Source organism: Mesoplodon mirus (assembly GCF_964341445.2).
Source record: "Mesoplodon mirus genome assembly, chromosome: 2".
NCBI lineage: Eukaryota > Metazoa > Chordata > Mammalia > Artiodactyla > Ziphiidae > Mesoplodon > Mesoplodon mirus.
Genome location: NC_138977.1, coordinates 21,329,760 through 21,354,622, shown reverse-complemented (window position 1 = coordinate 21,354,622; position 24,863 = coordinate 21,329,760). Strand labels below are relative to the sequence as shown.

Genomic DNA, 24,863 nt, shown 5'->3' with positions numbered 1-24,863 from the left:
CTTTTATAAGGAGTGACCTATAACATTTAAACCCTGTTTCTATTAGTATTATTTAGTGTGTCATCTTTACTGATAATTGTGTTCAGCACTACCATTAAGTAAGCCGTCTTTCACTTTTTATTTATGATAAAAATTATTAAAGTGCTGGGCTTCCCTGGTGGCGCAGTGGTTGAGAGTCCGCCTGCCGATGCAGGGGACACGGGTTCGTGTCCCGGTCCGGGAAGATCCCACATGCCGCAAAGCGGCTGGGCCCACGAGCCATGGCCGCTGAGCCTGCGCGTCCAGAGCCTGTGCTCCGCAACGGGAGAGGCCACAACAGTGAGAGGCCCGCCTACTGCAAAAAAAAAAAAAAAAAAATTATTAAAGTTCTTATTTTTTTCATAGTATAGTATGTTTTAACATCAAGCAGATGTGAGTTTTTCATTAAACTGATGAGAAATGTTGGAAGAAGGTGATGGCTCTACTACACTTGAATTTGAGAGGACAGTAATAGGGAACAGTATTTCAAGAAAGTTAAAATAGCTCTAATATAATTTTTCAAAACTATTTAGTGTCAGAGGTGCCCAGAACCCACCCCAAGGTGTGATGACTCACTAGAGGACTTGACAGAACTTAGTGCATCGTAGTGCTCCTGGCTGAGAGTTATTACAGTGCAAGAAAACAAAGCAGAATCAGCAAGGAGAAAGGTGCACAGGACCAAGTCCAGAAGAAAGGAGGCTCAAGTTTCCACAGGTCCTCTCCCAGTGAGGTCATACAGGATGTGTGGATTCCTAGAGCAGTGAGTTAAGAGAAGACGTGCAGTGTTCTCTACCAGAGAGGCTCTTTAGAAACTAAGTGCCTAAGACATACTTAACTGGGGCTTGTCATGTAGGCACGCTGTGCCTTGTTCATGCCCAAACTCCAGACTCTCAGAAGGAAAGCAAGTATTTATCATAAACCACCTTGGTGATATAGTTTAGGCACAATGAGCCACTGTTTATCTTTTGGAGAAACTTTTTTTTTTTTTTTTTTGCGGTACGCGGACCTCTCACTGTTGTGGCCTCTCCCGCTGTGGAGCACAGGCTCCGGACGCACAGGCCCAGCGGCCATGGCTCACGGGCCCAGCCACTCCGCGGCATGTGGGATCCTCCCGGACCGGGGCACGAACCCGTGTCCCCTGCATCGGCAGGCGGTCTCTCAACCACTGCGCCACCAGGGAAGCCCTGGAGAAACTTTCATATGACCATAGGGAACTGTTTACCAGCCAAGCTGCCAAAAGCCGGTCAAAGGGCAACCTTGCAGCGGGCCTTCCTAAGAATAGGCAGCCTCAGGCCTGCTCTGTTAGGTGTTACCCAGGGTTCAAGAGGCATTGGGAAAATTAGGTAATCTTGGTCATTTGGTAGTATAGTGGGCACGATTGCCTTTGAAATTGCACTGAAATTTCAACCTAACAGTATAATTAAGGGTATCTATTTTACTAAAGTCATTTATATAATCTCCTGTCTTTATTGATCTGTTCCTCCAGCTGTTGGTTTCAGGTATTGAAGGAATTGAGTTTCTGTGCATGGAATTTTTAGCAAGCGGTAGCTAAATTTCTATTGAGAAGTTAGTAGGACGTATATGTATTATTGTGGCTGTCATTGTTGTTACTATTATTATACTTCACGTGAGAGAAACTTACAGTATTGCATCATTCCAAAGAGCATATTTTATCATTTGAACTACCTAAAATTTTCTTTTTGAAATGATGATATATAAGTATAAATAACAAATGACTGGGATAATAAAAGCCGTATGATCTTCTAAATCAAACTGGAACCACCTGTTCCACCTGTTAAGCAAGTAGCTCTGATTGAAAGAAGACAATGGCAGACTTGTTTCTTGTTTTCCTGTAATCCTGAACACACAACACTGGATGTTGCGTTAGGCGGTGGACGTTGTCTTTTGTTTACCACTGTGTAACACGATGTCTGGAATATAGTAGGTGCTTAGGTATTTATTGCGTGAATGAGTGACTGAGTGTGTGAGTGACTGGTAAGATGTCAGGGAAGCTTGGTTCATAAAATACTAGAAGAATGTGGAGAAGAGGAAAAGAGCATCTGTGCCATTTCATAGAAATGATCAGGGAGTCTCCAATAATTAATTGTTTTAATCTAGATGACCCTTCTGAAACGTTGAGGTAGAGGAAATTAGCTTCTTATTTAAAAGGATTGGCTGTATACGTTTTTCAGTGCCTCATTTCTCATGGTAGAACTTTTTAAAGAGAATTTCCAAAGCATTGAAAGAACTGCAGTCTGACTCCTTTCCTTCCCTTTTTCTTTTTTTCTGTTTTAAAAAAACACAGCCCCTCAGTCATGGTATTAGCGCTTTTCTTTTTAAAATATCAGTTAATTAATTAGTTGGGTTTTTTTTAACATCTTTATTGGAGTATAATTGCTTTACAATGGTGTGTTAGTTTCTGCTGTATAATGAAGTGAATGAGCTATACTTATACCTATATCCCCATATCCCCTCCCTCTTGCATCTCCCTCCCTCCCACCCTCCCTATCCCACCCCTCTAGGTGGTCACAAAGCACCGAGCTGATCTCCCTGTGCTATGCGGCTGCTTCCCACTAGCTATCTGTTTTACGTTTGGTAGTGTATATATGTACTTTCGTTTTCCTTAGAGATTTAATAAATTGAGGAAAGAACGAATCGTTGCTAAGTTGGATCGCTAGCGCATCACCAGAAATGTTTCCTTCTTTTCTCTCCGGCAGCGCCCAGGAGCCCTCTCAGCCTCTGGCCGCCGCAGCAGCTGCAGCTGGGAGCACGCCTGAGGGGCCCGGAAGCCCAGGCTCGGCCAGACCAGGGGTGGCCGGGCTCACCACTGCTGCCGCCTTCAAGCCTCTAGGGTCCACCGGCGGCATCAAGTCACCGAGCTGGCAACGGCCCAACCAAGCAGGTACTACGCCCAAGAAATTTCTTGCTTTTTGCATTTAAGTATAATTATGAAAATGTGTTCTGGGATATGTGATAGAATTCACTGATGAAACCCATTCTCAACGCTCTAAGATTTACAAAGGACTGGGAAAAGTAGGTACAGCTATTTTCTTCTCTGAAGTGTCTCATAAACATTCTCTGTGTGTGTTGCCACTTGCTATTTATAATTATAGAATTGAGAGTGTTGCCTGGTTTCCTAGATTACCCAGGAGGCATGGGTTCAATTGTAAATTTGGGGTCTTATTAACAAACTATGTTGTTGGAAGGTTAGCCTTGGAAATACAACATTTTAGTTTTGATCATGTATACAAAATAACAACAGAAGCACTTGCTGCCGTCAAACAATTATTGAAGAAAGGTCTTTTACTTCCTGTCCTTGGGCTCCATCTGGAAACCTGAGTTTTCATTCACTTCTACAGATAAATAGCTTTAAATAAAGTCACTTAACCTTGACCCTCAGTTTTCTGATCTGCAAAATGGAAGGAGACTAAATGCTTCTCCCAACGTGAATGAAGGTTATGGTTATAGGACGAAAGTACCTCTCCTAGGAGGAAGATGGGACTAGACTTAAATGTTGCTTATCCCACCCTCAGTCTTACCTCTTTACACTCTTTACACTCTCCCTGAATGATCTCTCATCCAGGCTCCTTTTACTGCCCAGCCACTGATAATTTACAGTCCTCTCTCTCCTGATCTCCGTACCCTCAAACTTGTCGACCTCCTTACTGTTTCCAGGTGGCACCTCAAGTGCAGTGTGTCTGAAAATATCGTACCTGTCTCTGGAGACATCACTCAGGCGCCAAAGCTAGAATGGAAGCCCCCATATTCCCACAGTAACTAATACCTAATGATTCCACATCTTAGCGTTTCTCAAATTTCTTTTCTCCTCTTTGTGGTCACAGCCATTGGCTTGGTTCGGGCCCTGGTCTTTACAAACAGCTCCTAACTAATTCCCCCGTCTCCTTCTCACCCTGTCAGTCTGTCCTTCTTGCAAGTGATCTTCTAAAGCTCTCACTTGCTCATGTCACTCTCCTGCTTTGGGTGCTGGACTGTTTCCCCCTCCTTCACTAATCATTAAGACCTTTGCCACTCTGACCCCTGCTAACTTTTCAAGCTCATTTCCTGCTGCTCCCAATTTATAATCTGTGCTGTGGTTTTAGTAAAGTATCTTCAGTTACCGAGACATGCCATGCTACCCTGCTTTTGAAAGTTCTGGTTCCTCTGCAAAGAAGGAACATTTTTAACCTAATCCCCTATGTATTTCTAGTCTTCCCTCATCAGTTTTGGGATGAGTATTGATTGAATACACAAGGGGCTGCTTTGAAAAATACGATAGCTTTAAAAATAGGTCATTTATTATTTTTAAAAATTTTTTTTATTTTGCTTATTTTTGGCTGCATTGGGTCTCTGTTGCTGCGCCCAGGCAGCGAGCGGGGCTACTCTTCGTTGCAGTGTGCGGGCTTCTCATTGCAGTGGCTTCTCTTGTTGCAGAGCATGGGCTCTAGGTGTGCGGGTTTCAGTAGTTGCAGCATGCGGGCTCAGTAGTTGTGGCTCACGGGCTTACTTGCTCTGCGGCATGTGGGATCTTCCCGGACCAGGGATCAAACCCGTGTCCCCTGCATTGGCAGGTGGATTCTTAACTACTGTGCCACCAGGGAAGCCTGGTCATTTATTATTTAAGAACATTTTTTTTTACAGTTCGCAAGAGTGGAAAAAGTGAACTTGTAATTAATTAGGAATCCATCTTTGTATTTTCTATAGCATTTAGATACATTAACACTAACTTCACTTATTGTAAATTATCTTTAAGAAATCATGAATTTTTATATAGTTAAAATTTATTTCGTAGTGTCATTTTGTATATTCTTGAATTACCGTTACTAATTTTGCAAAGAAGCTCAAAGCTTTGTGCTGTGGGAGAAAGAGGAAAGGCTATTGCATATGATCTAGACTATTTTAAAGAAAAGCCTATTTTATTACTTTTGAAAACTTAAACTATTTAGACTAATATCATTAGCCTCTGAAATTTTTGGACTATTAATTGACTTAGCAAGACCTGTCCTCTTGGAAAAAATGCTGACACCTTAGCCCCACACATTTTTAATTATTTCCATTTACTTAAAGCTCATCTATGTCGATGGAGAGTTGCTGTAATTATTTTGTATGTGATTAGAATACTGGAAGCAACTTTCGTAAAAAAAATTTTTGGTATGGTAATTGGAAGGGAACAGGAGAATGTTTCCTAAAAGAGCAAGGAAAAGGCTAAATTTCAGAGGTAGAAACTGAAGGGAGGCTACAAAGTATATGTACTGTGAAGGACAGAAAGTATATGTAGTGCCTTTGGAAATTCAGAAACTATGGACAGAAGACCACTCTGCCTGTTACTAGAGTAAAAAGAAAAAATTCCAGTTGACGTGGAACTCCTGGAGGATACACTACAGCAAAATTACCACAAGAGGGCGATCGAATCCTTCTTTCTCTCAGTCTAATTTAATAATCAAAGCAGGTAAATAACTATAATTATGATTCACATGGTTAGTATTTAAAATATTAATCTTTTTACAGAAGGTATAGCTGAATCTAATTTGAGCAAAACTAGAACAGGATAGAAAATTATACATTATATAACGTAAAGCATTAATTATTATTGAAAGAAAATGTTTTGCCATTGTGAAGTCTTAGTTGAATTACATCATGATGCTTAGCTCAAATCAGAAAATATTTGCAGATCTCCTGCTGTTTATCTTGCTCTGGGTGCCACAAACTGGCACTTAGTTTATGTTATGTAAAAGTTACTTATTTTATGCTATTTTGTAAAAATAGTAAAATAAATACAGAATTCCCAGTCACTCAGTTTCTTTTATTCTACTCTACCTAACAGTATACCATATTTCAAAAAAACCCAAAACAAAACAACACCCCACAATCTACTCTTAGTCTTTGATAAATAGTTTCAAGGGCTTCCTAATGCAAATGGGAAAAGTTCTTTTGATTAAGAAGGTGGTAACTGTCACATGATGGGTTCTTATGTTCTTCACAACTCACCCATGAAAAGGACAGTTCCGACCAAAGGGTGCAAAAGCTACAAAGGCACGTCACTGCACTAGTGTGGACTCAGATGAAGTGCTAAGCAGGTGGCAGTGCTTCTCTCACATTGAGAACTTCCGGTGTCTTTCTCTTGATAATTTACAACTGTGCTCTAGTGTGGGTAAAGTAGGAGGAAAAAAAAAGATTTTTTATTCCTCCCACCCTCCTACCATCACCCAAACGTGCCTATCACTAATGATGTCATTTTATTTTATTTATTTATTTTTAAGGCATTTCTTTCTTAAAATTTATTTATTTAATTTATTTATTTTTGGCTGTGTTGTGTCTTCGTTGCTGCGTGCGGGCTTTCTCTGGTTGCGGCGAGCGGGGGCTTCTCTTGTTGCGGAGCGCGGGCTTCAGTAGTTGCAGCACGTGGGCTCAGTAGTTGTGGTGCAAGGCTTAGTTGCTCCACAGCATGTGGGATCTTCCCAGATCCAGGGATCGAACCCGTGTCCCCTGCATTGGCAGGCAGATTCTCAACCACTGCGCCAGCAGGGAAGCCCCACTAATAATGTCATTTTAAAGTAATTTCTACAGTTGAGCGGGAAGGATGGGATTAGAATCACTAAAATGCAGTCTGTGGCCTGTTTAGTTGATTAGGAAACAGTTTAATGGATCATAGCCAGCATTTTCATTAAAAAATGAAATTGAATAGAAAATATCAGAATATTCTACTATATGAAGTATCTTAACATATTAAAGGTAGGTATCATGTTATGAAAATGTGGCTTTAGATTATATATACGTATGTAAGTATATATCTATACACACGTACTAACATATATTTTGGATATTTTTAGTCATACTTTTGTCTATTTGGGATGACTAATTTAGTTTTGAAATGATAACCGAAAAAAAAAAAAGACTGCATTGAAGGGGCTAATTGAAATTTTAAGACCTACAAGTGTATTCTGAAACTGTCGGGGTTTCCATTACCTCCATTGAAATTCTGACTTTAAATCTTAGATCATTTCACTTGTGGTGTAGTATAACCTGTGTATCCAGAAGTCTTTCAAGAAGACAGTAACGTAATACCAGTTGGTAAATAGGAACTAGGTGTGTATGTAACAGTGTTATGGTTTAGACTGGATCCTCTTCTTTTTCTTGGGCATATGGTTTTAATGTACACCACCACACATGCACAAGCTTGCCGGTGACTGACAAAGAGAGAAATATTTTAAGATGCAAAGTGTTAAAAAGTTCATAGTCTACATGAAAGTACCAAGATACAAAAGAAGTGAGAATCTATGCTTGAGTTTTTAAGTCAGCTAGCAATACTTCTGCCTACTTGCCCTGTGTTTTGGTAATACTTCCATAATTCAGATGCAGTAGTCCCTTTAGAAATGTTTACTTGTTTACTTGATCTAGAAAAATACATAAAAGGTGAGATTCTTCTTGATATTTTTCAGAATTGAGGATTTGTACTTTTTTATACTAATATTTTAATTCACTATATTTGTATGTCTAATAGGTTTTTTAATGCTCAAAACCTTCATATTATATGCAATAAGTAGTTAGATAGATATTCTTTAAAAGTTCATAAATTTAATCATATAAGTTTAAAAATATGTTCCTGTGTTTATGAAGGTGCCCTAATTTGCTATGTAATATTTTTTCTAGATTCTGTTTAGGTTATAGATACCAGCTTAGGTAAATTTAATTCATTTGACACAAGTATATATATAAAATATTACTATCTTACCAAATATAGTCAGATGTTTTTTCACAAATCCAGTCTTAAAGTTATGAAGGACTATATGTTTGATGCACATCAGTTTTCTGACTTTAGTTTAATTATATAAACTAAATGAGAATGACCAATTCATTAGAATAAAAGCAGTGCTTTGCTAGATCAGGCCTACTGGGTTTTTTTTTTTTCATTTTTATTTTTTTTAACCTTTTATTTATTTTTATTTATTTTACTTTTTATTTTCTTTAACATCTTTATTGGAGTATAATTGCTTTACAATGGTGTGTTAGTTGCTGCTTTATAACAAAGTGAATCAGCTATACATATACATATATCCCCACATCTCTTCCCTCTTGCGTCTCCCTCCCTCCCACCCTCCCTATCCCTTCCCTCTAGGTGGTCACAAAGCACCAAGCTGATCTCCCTGTGCTATGCAGCTGCTTCCCACTAGCTATCTATTTTACATTTGGTAGTGTATATATGTCCATGCCACTCTCTCACTTTGTCCCAGGTACCCTTCCCCCTCCCCATATCCTCAAGTCCATTCTCAAGTAGGTCTGTGTCTCTACTCGCATCCTGCCACTAGGTTCTTCATGACTTTTTTTTTTTTTTTTACGTTCCTTATACATGTGTTAGCATGCAGTATTTGTTTTTCTCTTTCTGACTTACTTCACTCTGTATGACAGACTCTAGGTCCTTTGACTTCACTACAAATAACTCAGTTTCATTTCTTTTTATGGCTGAGTAATATTCCATTGTACATATGTGCCACGTCTTCTTTATCCATTCATCTGTTGATGGACACTTAGGTTGCTTTCATGTCCTGGCTATTGTAAATAGAGCTGCAGTGAACATTGTGGTACAAGACTCTTTTTGAATTATGGTTTTCTCAGGGTATATGCCCAGTAGTGTGATTGCTGGGTCATATGTTAGTTCTATTTTTAGTTTTTAAAGGAACCTCCATACTGTTCTCCATAGTGGCTGTATCAATTTACATTCCCACCAACAGTGTATGAGGGTTCCCTTTTCTCCACACCTTCTCCAAGATTTATTGTTTCTACATTTTTTGATGGTGGCCATTCTGACTGGTGTGAGATGATATCTCATTGTAGTTTTGATTTGCATTTCTCTAATGATTAATGATGTTGAGCATTCTTTCATGTGTTTGTTGGCAATCTGTATATCTTCTTTGGAGAAATGTCTGTTTAGGTCTTCTGCCCATTTTTTGATTGGGTTGTTTGTTTTTTTGGTATTGAGCTGCATGAGTTGCTTGTATGTTTTGGAGATTAATCCTTTGTCAGTTGCTTCATTTGCAAATATTTTCTCCCATTCTGAGAGTTGTCTTTTCGTCTTGTTTATGGTTTCCTTTGCTGTGCAAAAGCTTTTAAGTTTCATTAGGTCCCATTTGTTTATTTTTCTTTTTATTTCCATTTCTATAGGAAGTGGGTCAAGAAGGATCTTGCTGTGATTTATGTCATAGAGTGTTCTGCCTATGTTTTCCTCTAAGAGTTTGATAGTGTCTGGCCTTACATTTAGGTCTCTAATCCATTTTGAGTTTATTTTTGTGTATGGTGTTAGGGAGTGTTCTAATGTCATTATTTTACATGTCCCTATCCAGTTTTCCCAGCACCACTTATTGAAGAGACTATCTTTTCTCCACTGTATATTCTTGCCTCCTTTATCAAAGATAAGGTGACCATATGTGCATGGGTTTATCTCTGGGCTTTCTATCCTGTTCCATTGATCTGTATTTCTGTTTTTGTGCCAGTATCATACTGTCATGATTACTGTAGCTTTGTAGTATAGTCTGAAGTCAGGGAGCCTGATTCCTCGAGCTCTATTTTTCTTTCTCAAGTTTGCTTTGGCTATTTGGGGTCTTTTGTGTTTCCATAAAAATTGTGAAATTTTTTGTTCTAGTTCTGTGAAAAATGCCAGTGGTAGTTTGATAGGGATTGCACTGAATCTGTAGATTGCTTTGGGTAGTATAGTCATTTTCACAACGTTGATTCTTCCAATCTAAGAACATGGTATATCTCTCCATCTGTTTGTATCATCTTTATTTTGTGTGTGTGTGTGTGTGTGTGTGTGGTACTGGGGCCTCTCACCATTGTGGGCTCTCCCGTTGTGGAGCACAGGCTCCGGATGCACAGGCTCAGCGGCCATGGCTTACGGGCCTAGCCGCTCCGCGGCATGTGGGATCTTCCTGGACCGGGGCATGAACCCATGTCCCCTGCATCGGCAGGCAGACTCTGAACCACTGTGCCACCAGGGAAGCTCTGTTTGTATCATCTTTAATTTCTTTCATCAGTCTCTTATAATTTTCTGCATACAGGTCTTTTGTCTCCTTAGGGAGGTTTATTCCTAGGTATTTCCTTCTTTTTGTTGCAATGGTAAATGGAAGTGTTTCCCTAATTTCACTTTCAGATTTTTCATCATTAGTGTATAGGAATGCAAGAGATTTCTGTGCGTTAATTTTATATCCTGCTACTTTACCAAACATATTGATTAGTTCTAGTAGTTTTCTAGTAGCATCTTTAGGATTCTGTATGTATAGTATCATGTCACCTGCAAACAGTGACAGCTTCACTTCTTCTTTTCTGATTTGGATTCCTTTTATTTCTTTTTCTTCTCTGATTGCTGTGGCTAAAACTTCCAAAACAATGTTGAATAATAGTGATGAGAGTGGGAAACCTTGTCTTGTTCCTGATCTTAGTGGAAATGGTTTCAGTTTTTCACCACTGAGGACGATGTTGGCTGTGGGTTTGTCATATATGGCCTTTATTATGTTGAGGTAAGTTCCCTCTGTGCCTACTTTCTGGAGGGTTTTTATCATAAATGGGTGTTGAATTTTGTCAGGAGCTCTTTCTGCATCTATTGAGTTGATCATATGGCTTTTCTCCTTCAGTTTGTTAATATGGTGTATCACATTGATTGATTTGTGTATGTTGAAGAATCCTTGCATTCCTGGGATAAACCCCAGTTGATCATGGTGTATGATACTTTAATGTGCTGTTGGATTCTGTTTGCTAGTATTTTGTTGAGGATTTTGCATCTATGTTCATCAGTGATATTGGCCTGTAGTTCTCTTTGTGACATCTTTGTCTGGTTTTGGTATCAGGGTGATGGTGGCCGTGTAGAATGAGTTTGGGAGTGTTCCTTCCTCTGCTATATTTTGGAAGAGTTTGAGAAGGATAGGTGTTAGCTCTTCTCTAAATGTTTGATAGAATTCGCCTGTGAAGCCATCTGGTCCTGGGCTTTTGTTTTTTGGATTATTTTTAATCACAGTTTCAATTTCAGTGCTTGTGATTGGTCTGTTTATATTTTGTATTTCTTCCTGGATCCGTCTCGGAGGTTGTGATTTTCTAAAAATTTTCCATTTCTTCCAGCTTGTCCATTTTATTGGCATATAGTTGCTTGTAGTAATCTCTCATGATCCTTTGTATTTCTGCAGTGTCAGTTGTTACTTCTCCTTTTTCATTTCTAATTCTATTGAGTCTTCTCCCTTTTTTTCTTGATGAGTCTGGCTAATGGTTTATCAATTTTGGTTTATCTTCTGGTTTATCTTCTCAAAGAACCAGCTTTTAGTTTTATAGATCTTTGCTATTGTTTCCTTCATTTCTTCTTCATTTATTTCTGATCTGATCTTTATGATTTCTTTCCTTCTGCTAACTTTGGGGTTATTTTGTTCTTCTGTCTCTAATTGCTTTAGGTGTAAGGTTAGGTTGTTTATTTGAGATGTTTCTTGTTTCTTAAGGTATGGTTGTATTGCTATAAACTTCCGTCTTAGAACTGCTTTTGCTGCATCCCATAGGTTTTGGGTCATTGTGTTTTCATTGTCATTTGTTTCTAGGTATTTTTTGATTTCCTCAGTGATCTCTTGGTTATTAAGTAGTGTATTGTTTAGCCTCCATATGTTTGTATTTTTTACAGATTTTTTTTCCTGTAATTGATATCTAGTCTCATAACGTTGTGGTCGGAAAAGATACTTGATACGATTACAATTTTCTTCAATTTACCAAGGCTTGATTTGTGACCCAAGATATGATCTATCCTGGAGAATGTTCCATAAGCACTTGAGAAGAAAGTGTATTCTGTTGTTTTTGGATGGTATGTCCTATAAATATCAATTAAGTCCATCTTGTTTAATGTATCATTTAAAGCTTGTGTTTCCATTTATTTTCATTTTGGATGATTGTCCACTGGTGAAAGTGGGGTGTTAAAGTCCCCTACTATGATTGTGTTACTGTTGATTTCCGCTTTTATGGCTGTTAGTGTTTGCCTTGTGTATTTAGGCGCTCATATGTTGGGTGTATAAATAATTACAATTGTTATATCTTCTTCTTGGATTGATCCCTTGATCATTATGTGGTATCCTTCTTTGTCTCTGGTAATAGTCTTTGTTTTAAAGTCTATTTTGTCTGATATGAGAATTGCCACTCCAGCTTTCTTTTGATTTCCATTTGCATAGAATATCTTTTTCCATCCCCTCACTTTCAGTCTGTATGTGTCCCTAGGTCTGAAGTGGGTCTCTTGTAGACAGCATATATATGGGTTTTGTTTTTGTATCCATTCAGCCAGTCTGTGTCTTTTGATTGAAGCATTTAATCCATTTACATTTAAGGTAATTATGGATATGTATGTTCCTATTACCATTTTCTTAATTGTTTTGGGTTTGTTATTGTAGATCTTTTCCTTCTCTTGTGTTTCTTACCTAGAGAAGTTCCTTTAGCATTTGGTGTAAAGCTGGTTTGGTGGTGCTGAATTCTCCTAGCTTTTGCTTGTCTGTAAAGGTTTTAATTTCTCCCTCAAATCTGAATGAAATCCTTGCTGGGTAGAGTAATCTTGGTTGTAGGTTTTTCCCTTTCATCACTTTAAATATGTCCTGCCACTCCCTTCTGGGTTGAAGAATTTCTGCTGAAAGATCAGTTGTTAACCTTATGGGGATTCCCTTGTATGTTATTTGTTGTTTTTCCCTTTCTGCTTTTAATATTTTTTCTTTGTATTTAATTTTTGATAGTTTGATTAATATGTGTCTTGGCATATTTCTCCTTGGATTTATCCTGTATGGGACTCTCTGCGCTTCCTTGACTTGACTACCTATTTCCTTTTCCATATTAGGGAAGTTTTCAACTATAATCTCTTCAAATATTTTCTCAGTCCCTTTCTTTTTCTCTTCTTCTTCTGGGACCCCTATAATTCGAATGTTGGTGTGTTTAATGTTGTCCCAGAGGTCTCTGAGACTGTCCTCAATTCTTTTCAATCTTTTTTCTTTATTCTGCTCTGCAGTCGTTATTTCCACTATTTTATCTTCTAGGTCACTTATCCGTTCTTCTGCCTCAGTTATTCTGCTATTGATTCCTTCTGGAGTTTTAAATTTTCATTTATTGTGTTGTTTGTCATTGTTTGTTTGCTCTTTAGTTCCTCTAGGTCCTTGTTAAACGTTTCTCATATTTTCTCCATTCTATTTTCAAGATTTTGGATCATCTCTACTATCATTACTCTGAATTCTTTTTCAGGTAGACTACCTATTTCCTCTTCATTTGTTTCATCTGCTGGGTTTTTACCTTGCTCCTCAATCTGTTGTGTGTTTCTCTGTCTTCTCTTTTTGCTTAACTTACCATGTTTGGGGTCTCCTTTCCGCAGGCTGCAGGTTCGTAGTTCCCGTTGTTTTTGGTGTGTGCCCCCGGTGGCTAAGGTTGGTTCAGTGGGTTGTGTAGGCTTCCTGGTGGAGAGGAATGGTGCCTGTGTTCTGGTGGATGTGATGGATCTTGTCTTTCTGGTGGGCAGGTACACGTCTGGTGGTGTGTTTTGGAGTGTCTGTGACCTTATGATTTTAAGCATCCTCTCTGCTAAAGGGTGGGGTTTTGTTCCTGTTCTTGCTAGTTGTTTGGCATAGGGTATCCAGCACTGTAACTTGCTGGTCGTTGAGTGGAGCTGGGTCTTGGCATTGAGATGGAGATCTCTGGGTGATTTTTGCCGTTTGATATTACATGGAGCTAGGAGGTCTCTGGTGGACCAATGTCCTGAACTTGGCTCTCCCATCTCAGAGGCACAGCCCTGACGCCCAGCCAGAGCACCAAGACCCTGTCATCCACACGGCTCAGAATAAAAGGGAGAAAGAAAAGGAAAGAAAACAAAAGTAAATAAAGTTATTAAAATAAAAAATAATTATTAAAAGTGAAAAAGGGCTTCCCTGGTGGCACAGTGATTGAGGGTCCGCCTGCCGATGCAGGGGACATGGGTGCCCCGGTCCGGGAAGATCCCACATGCCGCGGAGCGGCTGGGCCCGTGAGCCATGGCCGCTGGGCCTGCGCGTCTGGAGCCTGTGCTCCACAACGGGAGAGGCCACAACAGTGAGAGGCCCACGTACAGCAAAAAAAAAAAAAAGTAAAAAAAAATTTTTGAAGTAATTAAAAAAAAAAGAAAGAAAGAACAGAGCAACCAAACCAAAAATCAGATCCACCAATGATAACAAATGCTAAAAACTATGCTAAAACAAGAACAAGAAACAAACAAACAAAAAAACAGAACTATAGGACAAATGGTAAAAGCAAAGCTATACAGATAAAATCACACACAGAAGCATACACATACACACTCACAGAAAGAGAAAAAGGGGAAAATATATATACATATCATTGCTCTCAAAGTCCACCTCCTCAATTTGGGATGATTCCTTGTCTATTCAGGTATTCCACAGATGCAGGGTACATCACGTTGATTGTGGAGATTTAATCCGCTGCTTCTGAGGCTGCTGGGAGAGATTTCCCTTTCTCTTCTTTGTTCGCACAGCTCCCGGGGTTCAGCTTTGGATTTGGACCCGCTGCATGTAGGTCGGCTGAGGGTGTCTGTTCTTTGCTCAGACAGGACGGGGTTAAAGGAGCAGCTGATTCGCGGGCTCTGGCTCACTTAGGCCGGGGGGGTGGTGGTGTGGGGAGGGAGGGGCACGGGGGGGTGGGGAGGGAGGGGCACGGAGGCGGGGCAAGCCTCCGGCAGCAGAGGCCAGAGTGATGTTGCACCAGCCTGAGGCGCGCTGTGCGTTCTCCCCTGGAACTTGTCCCTGGATCATTAGACTCTGGCAGTGGCGGGCTGCACAGGCTCCCGGGAGGGGAGGTGTGGACAGTGACCTTTGCTCGCACACAGGCCTCTTGGTGGCGGCAGAAGCAGCCCCAGCGTCCCACGCCCGTCTCTGGGGTCCGCGCTTTTAGCTGCGGCTCGCGCCCGTCTCTGGAGCTCCTTTAAGCGGCGCTCTGAATCCCTCTCCTCGCGCACCCCGAAACAAAGAGGCAAGAAAAAGTCTCTTGCCTCTTCGGCAGCTCCAGAGTTTTCCCCCGGACTCCCTCCTGGCTAGCCGTGGTGCACTAACCCCCTGCAGGCTCTGTTCACGCTGCCAACCCCAGTCCTCTCCCTGTGCTCTGACCGAAGCCCAAGCCTCAGCTCCCAGCCCCCGCCCGCCCCGGCGGGCGAGCAGACAAGCCTCTCGGGCTGGTGAGTGCCGGTCGGCACCGATCCTCTGTGCGGGAATCTCTCCGCTTTGCCCTCCGCACCCCTGTTGCTGTGCTCTCCTCCGCGGCTCAGAAGCTCCCCCTTCCGCCACCCACAGTCTCTGCCCGCGAAGGGGCTTCTAGTGAGTGGAAACCTTTCCTCCTTCACGGCTCCCTCCCACTGGCGCAGGTCCCGTCGCTATTCTTTTGTCTCTGTTTATTCTTTTTTCTTTTGCCCTACCCAGGTACGTGGGGAGTTTCTTGCCTTTTGGGAGGTCTGAGGTCTTCTGCCAGTGTTCAGTAGGTGTTCTGTAGTTGTTGTTCCACGTGTAGATGTATTTCTGGTGTATCTGTGGGGAGGAAGGTGATCTCCGTGTCTTACTCTTCCGCCATCTTGAAGCTCCTCCTGGCCTATTGTTCATCACAGTTTGTTGACTGGAGGGGCCTAAAGTATAGGTACCCCTGCCCTCTGGGGTAGGAATTTCAGAAAGCCAGGAATGTTCCCCAGATGGAGGATTCTGAGCCTTCGATTTCTTGATCTATTAAAATAAGTGTCCAGGAAGTCCACTAGAGCATTGTTGGGAAGCTCAAATTATATAAATATATTGAAGTGCTTGGTCCATAGAGGGAACTCAAGAGAGGTTAAGTTTATAGCCCTTTATTCCTTTTAATGATAGTATTAATAACTTGCACTGTTACCATCCAATAAAACAGTTCTCCTCATGTGACTTCCCTGCTTGAAAATGTTTTGGGCGCTCTGCCGCCCACATATTAAATATTTGGCTTCTTAACAGGGCTTACCGGCCTCTCACATCCTCGTGCCAGCCTCTCCTCCAGCTACATGTTGTAATGTCGTTCCTCATGGTCCCTCCAGCCCAGCCACACTCAAGCTCATGAGTTCATACCATTCCTCAGGCACACACGTCTGAGCTTTGTACAAGAGGCTCCTTTTATTTGAAATGCTTTCCCACCTTCCACCCCTGAAATTTTCTCTTCACTCTTTAAGACCAGGTGTCACATCCTTTGTGAACCTTTCTTGAGCCTTCTAAATAGTTGCCTATTCTTCCTCTGTGTTCCTACAAAATTTTGATGATTGCTTTGTTATAACATTCATCATGTTCATTCTGGTCGTTTACATATGTGTATTTTACCACTGTTTTTAGATCCCCTTAAGGACAGGGACCAAGTCTTACTAATCTTTGTTTTATGGCACTTACCCAATAGCTGGCACTTTATAGGCCCTCAGTAAATGTCAATGAGTGACTGAGTGAGTGAGCGAGTGGGTGGATAGGTTAGTCTGTCTTATTTTGGACATCTTCACATGATTTGAGGAATTCTCCAGGCTTTGTTCTTTCCTCCTATCAGACTTGAAAGTCCCGCACCAGTCCTTGAACAAAGGTGGACGTGCTATCTGCCAATGGCTGCCATTAAGAACTATACACATTGGTAAAGGAGAAGGGGACTCCACTGTCCTTGAAGCATTAAACACCCAGAAACCTTAAAAGTTGGGAACATTAGCAATACTGTAACTAGTACTCTTATTTGTATTTTCCAGCAATTAAAAAAAAATTAGTAATAGATCCGAAGCTGTATCACAAGAATTTTTTTCTCAAAAAATTTGGAAACTTAATGGCATATAAGGAACCAAGCAGTGGAATGCAGAGGAAATATTAGGGATATTCACCCACCTTGTCACTATGGACAAATCAACTTGGATGCAAAACGCCAGTAACAGAAACCAATCAAAAAAAAAAAAAACCTCAAGGTAAATACAAAGAGTTAAATCCGAAAACAAGGTCCAGAAGGCGTGGAGGTCTGGATCAATGGAAAGGGGAGAAGGAGGCCAATAATGTTCCAGTGATACAGTCTTGAGATGTAGTAAGTATTTGTTTATAGTGAAGTCGTATTTTATGCAAGAACACAGTGTTCATGTTTGTGCCTAAAGTAAAATTGTATGAAGTCAGTGTTCCTTGAATATTTTTAGGAAGAGGCCAAGACGGAGAGAGAACAACATACGCAAAAGCTGTCAGAGAACTTGCCTTCTTGGTGGAAGGGCAAATAGTTCAGTATATCCAGGATGGTATAGTGGCTGGAAAGAAAGCTGGATGGGTTAGTGGGGCTGGTCAGAAGGGGCTTTGAAAGTAAAAGAGTGTGGATTGATGCTGAAAGGAAGCCATTACAAGATTCCTAAGTTGGAAAGTGACACAGTCAGATTTGCATGATTAAGAGATCATGATAGTGTTAATGTGTTTAAAAGATTATGATGGGGCTTCCCGGGTGGCGCAGTGGTTGAGAGTCCGCCTGCCGATGCAGGGGACACGGGTTCGTGCCCCGGCCTTGGAAGATCCCACATGCCGCGGAGCGGCTAGGCCCGTGAGCCACGGCCGCTGAGCCTGCGCGTCCGGATCCTGTGTTGCACAACGAGAGAGGCCACAACAGAGGCCTGTGTACTGCAAAAAAAAAAAAAAAAAAAAAAAAAATTAAATACTCATGTTGTTATTTTTATGTAGTTCTGAAAGCTTTAAGTCTGTAAATAGGCTTTCAGGGTTTTTTTTTCATTAATTACAGGCTTTTTCCTTCTTTCCCACTTTCAAAATATGTTGATTTTGAGAGCATTTGTAATAATACTTCAATGTGTTAACATTATGATAAGTTGTTTTTTGTTTTTTGTTTTTTTTGCGTTATGCGGGCCTCTCACTGTTGTGGTCTCTCCCATTGTGGAGCACAGGCTCCGGGTGCGCAGGCCCAGCGGCCATGGCTCACGGGCCCAGCCGCTCCGCGGCATGTGGGATCTTCCCAGACCGGGGCACGAACCCGTGTCCCCTGCATCGGCAGGCGGACTCTCAACCACTGTGCCACCAGGGAAGCCCCTATGATAAGTTTTTAATAAATAACTTGTAATTTCTTACTCAGAAAATCATGGAGCTATATAGTCTTGGCTAATACTTTAATCACCATTTTCTGTAGAAAGCAGTGTGACCTTATTTCATAGGGCCATTGCAAATAAAAAGCTTTGTTATGTTTTCTTTCACAGTAGTTAGTGTTGTCTAGCTGTGCTGAAAATTTTCCTTTTTCTGTTTTCGTTAGCAGTTCTTATAGCATTTTAGAACAGTGCCGGGGATACCTGTAATATGTATATAGGCTTTTTATTAGTAAATTGCTTTTTTCTTTATGGAGCAATTTTAATATACATAGTGAAGACAACAACTCATAATTGACAGTGAGACTTGTAAAAATTGGTGATTCTTTTTTAAAATATGAATTGTGTTTTGAAGAAGCACAATGCAAGTAAGCTATAAATAGAAAAGTTGGGATCATTGGAAGATCTTTTAGTAACACAGTAAATTTATTTTGGTCAAATGAAAAAGGGAAAAAGGCACAAACTTGCTTTCAAAATGAATATTTAGTTAGTTTTAGTTTCTGTTGCATCCTGTCTTTGTGGAGTACTCATCATTTGGCCATTTGGAACTCAAGGCTGTAGTTGGTAGACTCAAAGGGAACAGATATCCTCTTTTAACAGTAAAATGGTGGGTATCATTGATTACTAGTAAAAAAAATTATGTTTTTGTAATACTTTCAGCTTTTAAAAGTATCTTTTTATTCAGAGTGTACAGTAAGAGAGTGTCATTAAAATTTTAAATGGACATCATTTTCCCAATGAGGTAGCAGAGTCTGAGAAATGTCAAAAGAATTGTTCAGAGTCCTATAGTGATTTGAACCCAGTTATTTTGACTAAACAGTGCAATTTTCTGTATTACAGGATAAAATCAGTGAATATATTTAGGGAGAACTAACTCTCTTTGGGATACTCTAGAAAGGATTGCATAGTGCGGATAAACTAGGTAACTAGCAATTACTAAGATCTGTTTCAAGTAACATTTTCATTGCATCTCAACTACATTTTAAAAATTTAGCTAAGATTCTAGTTAATATGACCTTTATCATACCCTGCCTCTGGTGTATGCTACGTTTTAGCAATAAGAAAAAGCATCTTTATTCACTATGGACAGAGCTTTGGGGAGATCTGATGTATTCTTTGTTTTTTTCAAGGAAGACTCGAATGTATTTGTGAGATCTGATTAGATCAAAGACTGAGTGATGTGCATCTCAGTTATAAGTGGATATAAATTCTATATTTTATTTGAAGTCTAAAGAAGATAGGGGTGAGAAAGGAAATTACTGTTTCTACAACCATCCCAAATTTCATTGTAGGCTTTAGGCTGCAGTAATAAATCAAGATAACTAGATTTGCTTAGCTAAGATGGATAGATTTATTGGTTCCATTTTTAAATTTTGATATGAATAAGTAAACTGCTACCAGTTGCGTATGTTTCATCTCTTCTAATAATGTTTTATTGCCATCTGCTCCCCTGCATTTTGACATCATTAAACTAAACAGTCCACTTGCCGTAAAGGCCTGACTGGAGCTGTCCATTGTCAAAACCATGGTGTGAAGCATATAAATATGCTCTATCTCTTTATGTAACAAATATATTTTTGTTTAGAATTATGGCTCTGATATAGGAAAAAATAAAAGTAGCAGCCATGAACTGCCCTCTTTTTTTTTTTTTTTCTTTTAAATGTCCTCTTACTGGAATTTTTTCCCATGTTGGAACCTTCCCAGCTCTGATGCAAGTGCTCTGTGTTGAAAGCTCTTCTTTCTCCCCATTTTCATCTCATCCTGAGATTAAAATATTAAATCTTTTGTAAGGGAAGATACCTGGATTTATTCACATATGCTTTTCATAAAGAATTATTACTCCCTTAAGTCAGAAAAGAGAAAGACAAATGCCATATGATATCACTTATATGTGGAATCTAAGATATGACACAAATGAACATACCTATGGAACAGAAATAGTCTCACAGACATAGAGAACAGGCTTGTGGTTGCCAAGGGGGAGGGGGTATGGGGGGAGGAAAGGACTGGGAGTTTGGGATTAGCAGATGCAAACTATTACATATAGGATGGATAAACAGCAAGGTCCTACTGTATAGCACAAGGAACTATATTCATTACCTTGTAATAAACCATAATGGAAAATAATATGAAAAAGAATATATATGCATAACTGAGACACTTTGCTATACAGCAGAAATTAACACAACATTGTAAATCAACTCTACTTTGATAAAATTTTTAAAGAGAGAATTATTACTTCTTATTATTAATGCATATGATTTAAACCAGGCAGTGGCAAACTATGGCCATTGGCCACATCTGGCCCGCCACCTGTCTTTGTAAATAAAGTTTTATTAGAGCACAGACATGCTCATTCATTTACATGTTGTCTGTGGCTCCTTTGGTGCTCCAGTGGCAGAGTTGAGTAGTTGCAACATAAACCATATGGCCCACAAAACCTAATATATTTACTCTCTAGCCATTTACAGAAAAAGAATTACCAACACTAGGTTTAAACCACAGGAATAAGTAAAACTATGCTTGATAATTCTGCATAGTAGATGCACACTTTATTGGGGGTCATGAGAACTCTTGACAGGCACTAATCCTAAAGCACTGTGTTCACTTTGATTGTGAACATCACCCATAAGAAGATAAATTCTTCAGGGGCAGGTATCTTATTCTTGGGTGTATCTTTCATACCAGAAGAGTTCCTAGATCTAAAATATTGAATGTGCTCACTAGGTAGCTCTTAAATGAGTGGATACTTTATTTCTTTTAACCATGTTAAGATCTTATGTCAGAGTATAAAATAATTGACATTTATGAAGCATTTCTTACACATTCAAGGAACTATAAGTAAACACTTATAGTACCTTATTTAACCCTCTCACACTTTGAGGTAGTTATTATTTTTGCTGTTTTACAGATGAGGAGACTAAGTCCCCAAATGGTGGAATTTCGAAGTTCACACAACTAGAAATTAAAAGAACGAGGAGCCCAAGTGTCTCTTAACGTCAGTCATTATGCTAGAGATACTGCTCCCTCCAGCATAAAACAGCTGAGCAATGTTCTCTGCTTTTAAAAGATATGAAATTCAAGCATAACTTTGGATAATGATAATATAATTTTGTTTATTTTAGAGATCTAATGACTTTAATTGAGAAAGATACCTTAGAGAATTAATAGTAGTAATAGAAACGTAAGGCGTATCCGAGGATTTACATTTTCCAGTAACTTGTATTCATCATTTAGAGACATGTTTGGTATTGTTTGACATGGGGAGGTCTTCTTAAATTTTCTTTCCCTTTCTGCTTCAGTTGTTTTGCCTACCTTAAAAGAACCCTATTTATATGAGCCCTCAAGTCTGAGGTCACTTTCTCCTTTATTTCTAAGACTAGGTTGCTTTCTCACTTAAATAAATAGGTGAAACTTGGTGGGAAAATGGTAAAAAGCCAAGCCCATTTGGATTTCATGTTACTTTGGCAATAAAATATGTGAGAACTCTAGACATAATGTGAGTATAAATAATTTTAATATATGTCCTTATGGTTTTCTCATTCAAATATGAGTAAAATTCTACAATTTTAATATTTTAAATAAATTCTTAGCTTACACAGTCAGTATGAGTTTACCAGCGATCCTCTTTAGCATGCCTGAGGTCATGAATCACGCCTCAGATTTGTGGGGTTTTTTAACTATTTTATCTGATTTTGTTTCGTTTACTTTATTTCCCCCCTCCCCTCCCTCTCTCTCCCTCCCTCCCTCCCCCATGCCTCTCTCTCAGCATGAAGCACATTGAGTGCCCATGATTAGACCATGGTCTTGTCTTCCCATTATAAAATTAGAAATTGGAACAGTGGTATTGAGATGATTTAGAAAACTCTGTAAGTGATAAATAATTTGTTGGTTTTTCATAGAATGTTGACAAAAACAGATTTTTTTAAGATCTGTTATCTTTATTTACAAGGCACAGACTGTGTTTCTTTTAGTTGTAACTCTGACCAAATGAAAGTTTTCTATGTAAGGTTAGTTAGTAGGGTGATAAAGGCAAGTCTGTGTATCCCGAATTTTAATGACGTGTGAAGCAAAAAATTGAAAAAGAAGAGAAAACCTAATCCAAGTCCCCACACTCACTTTAATTAAGACACCCGAGATCCAGTTTAATCTGCGTTCTTAAGAGTTGAAAGGCTGGTTGCTAATGGAAGAAACAAACCTCCTGAAGTTGCGGAAATATTCGATACTTTGAGGCTTGGGCGCACCTGTTCCAATTCTTTATGGTGTACATACCAGCATTCTCCACTGCTTAGGGAAATGATAATAGTTTAATCTGTCCAATTTTGCTTTTAATCACTGAATTTAAAAAATTTTTGATTCCACTTAACAAAAGTTGTACAAACCTCTCTAGAATGTATTTTCCTCTGATCCTAGATCTTGGCTCAACATTAAACCTTTTCTATTTCTACTGGATATGATTTCATGCCTGGATTATGAAGAGTAGACTGTTGTTTATACTTTCAACATAAGGGGCTTGACAGACAAAACGCACAGATTCTACGCTTCTCATGGCCACCATCTATTTGAGGTGGCTGGGGACAGGACAGAGAAGAACGCGCTTGCTGCCCGTGATAATACGCAAGTGTGTTGCCATCACTGCTACCCAATTTAGTATGTGTAAAATTTCTACCATACCTTCGTGAACATATTCTCTGAGATGTTGAATTATAATGCTGTATCTCCCCAAGAGTGTCAGAGTTCACTTTGATGTAGCCCAGTTATATATATATGAGGACACCATTAGCCTCAGTGTTTATAACAGGAATATCCCTTGTGGTAGAGCCAGTTGTTTTTCACACCATAAAACCTCACGTATGACTTCTCGGTCCAGGCTGTAAACATCTGTCCTTTTTCTTTTGAGGGAGAATGTTAAGATTCTTAATTTCAGCCTTATTTCTGACTTAATGAGAATGAAATATTACAGGATTCTTAAAACATATTTTATGGTTATCCGTAGATTTACTGTTATAACTTTCTCTGTTGCTTTCTCTTAATTCAAATATAGTAGTTGAAATATTTACATCCATATAGTTTGTATAACAAAAATGGATTCAACATTTAATGCTTCAGGTCTCTTTGTCTTTAGCAAAAGAGTTAGATCTATAATTATATTTCCCTTTCTGAAGCAGTTTATATATATTCTCTGAAATGTTTCTCAAAACATAAAGAATTAGCTTTATAGCCATATGTTATATTTTAAGAACTTTGAATCCATTAATTATAATGGCTGAAAAGGATGGGCAGCCAGGTTGAGGAAAAGAAAATTAGATCTCTGTAATAAACTTATCTTTTTTTTTTTTTTTGCGGTACGCGGGCCTCTCACTGTTGTGGCCTCTCCCGTTGCGGAGCACAGGCTCCGGACGCGCAGGCTCAGCGCCCATGGCTCACGGGCCCAGCCGCTCCGCGGCATGTGGGATCCTCCCGGACCGGGGCACGAACCCATGTCCCCTGCATCGGCAGGCAGACTCTCAACCACTGCGCCACCGGGGAAGCCCATAAACTTATCTTTTACAGGTACATGAAGAACTTAAAAGTGATAATCTAAGATGTTAGGCATACCAGGGCAAATAAAAAAATAATGCTTTCATACATTATTCCTAAGTTTACTGTAGCAGCCTTATTAAGAAAATTAAAATAGCAGAAGATAATCATCATTATCATTATCCCCTCCTAAACTGGTCTAGAAGTTAGTACTTCCACGTTTAGATCACAGTCAAGAAGATCTGCCTTCATATTTTCTTGGGTCGAGGTAGTGCCTGGCAAAGAGCTTGGCACACAGTAAGCACATAATAAATATTTGGTGAACGAATGCTTAGGGACATAGGCTTTGGAGTCACATAGAATTGGTTTTGGATCTCATGTTCTCTACTCTGCTTCTTTGGCTTCCATGATGCACTCTCCTGGTTTTTCTCCTACCTCTCTCTCTGTTCCCAAAGTATTTCTGTCATTTGTCTTGTACCTTAGGAGCTTTTCTATTTCATGCCACTCTTCCCCTGAACAATTTCATTTATTCCCACAGCCTCAGTTGTCATCAATATGCTGATAACTCTTGAATCATTCTTCTAGCTCAGATCTTTTTCCTGAGTTCATATATTCAGTAGACTGTCTATACTTAGATGAACCACGAGCACCTCCAACTCAAAAAAAAAAAAAAAGGCTTGAGCTCTATGAGGGAAAGGGCAAAACATGTACACCTACTCTACTGGGTACCTGCGTATGACATAGTACCTGCCACACCATAGGCTGCAAGTATACACTTGACTGAATGGATATCTGTAATTAAACTGGTTATCTTTCCATCATTCTAGCACTAACCCCACTATAACATAATTGACTAATTACTGGTCTGTAACCTTCTTTAAACTCCATGAGGGCAGAAATCCTATCTGTCTTATTTGCAGCAGTTAAGCCTAGCGCATTATTTGGTATATAGTAGTTATTCAAAAAATGTTTGCTTCATTTTATTGCTGTACATGTCTTTGGGCAAATCACTTATCCTTTCTGAGCTTTGTATTCCTGACCCATCAAATAGTAATAATATTACCTTATATTGTTGTTGTAAAGATGAAATTCAGTTTAATATGTATAAAATTTTTCTTTAACTTTTTACTATAAAAAAGGTTCAAATACACACATAAACATGTAACTAGAGACAGTTTCTTCTACATGTATTTTGCAAGGAGTG

At 39.4% G+C, this 24,863-nt stretch overlaps 1 protein-coding gene across 2 annotated transcripts in view; it reads left to right on the top strand.

Moving 5' to 3' along the window:
- PDLIM5 (PDZ and LIM domain 5) overlaps window positions 1-24,863 on the top strand; it is a 215,897-nt gene that overhangs the window by 161,284 nt on the left and 29,750 nt on the right. For both annotated transcript variants that reach the window (XM_082634070.1, XM_082634069.1), the window contains one exon: window positions 2,736-2,920. In XM_082634070.1, coding sequence (XP_082490196.1) covers window positions 2,736-2,920 — 185 coding nt within the window. The remainder of the gene's footprint in view (window positions 1-2,735; window positions 2,921-24,863) is intronic.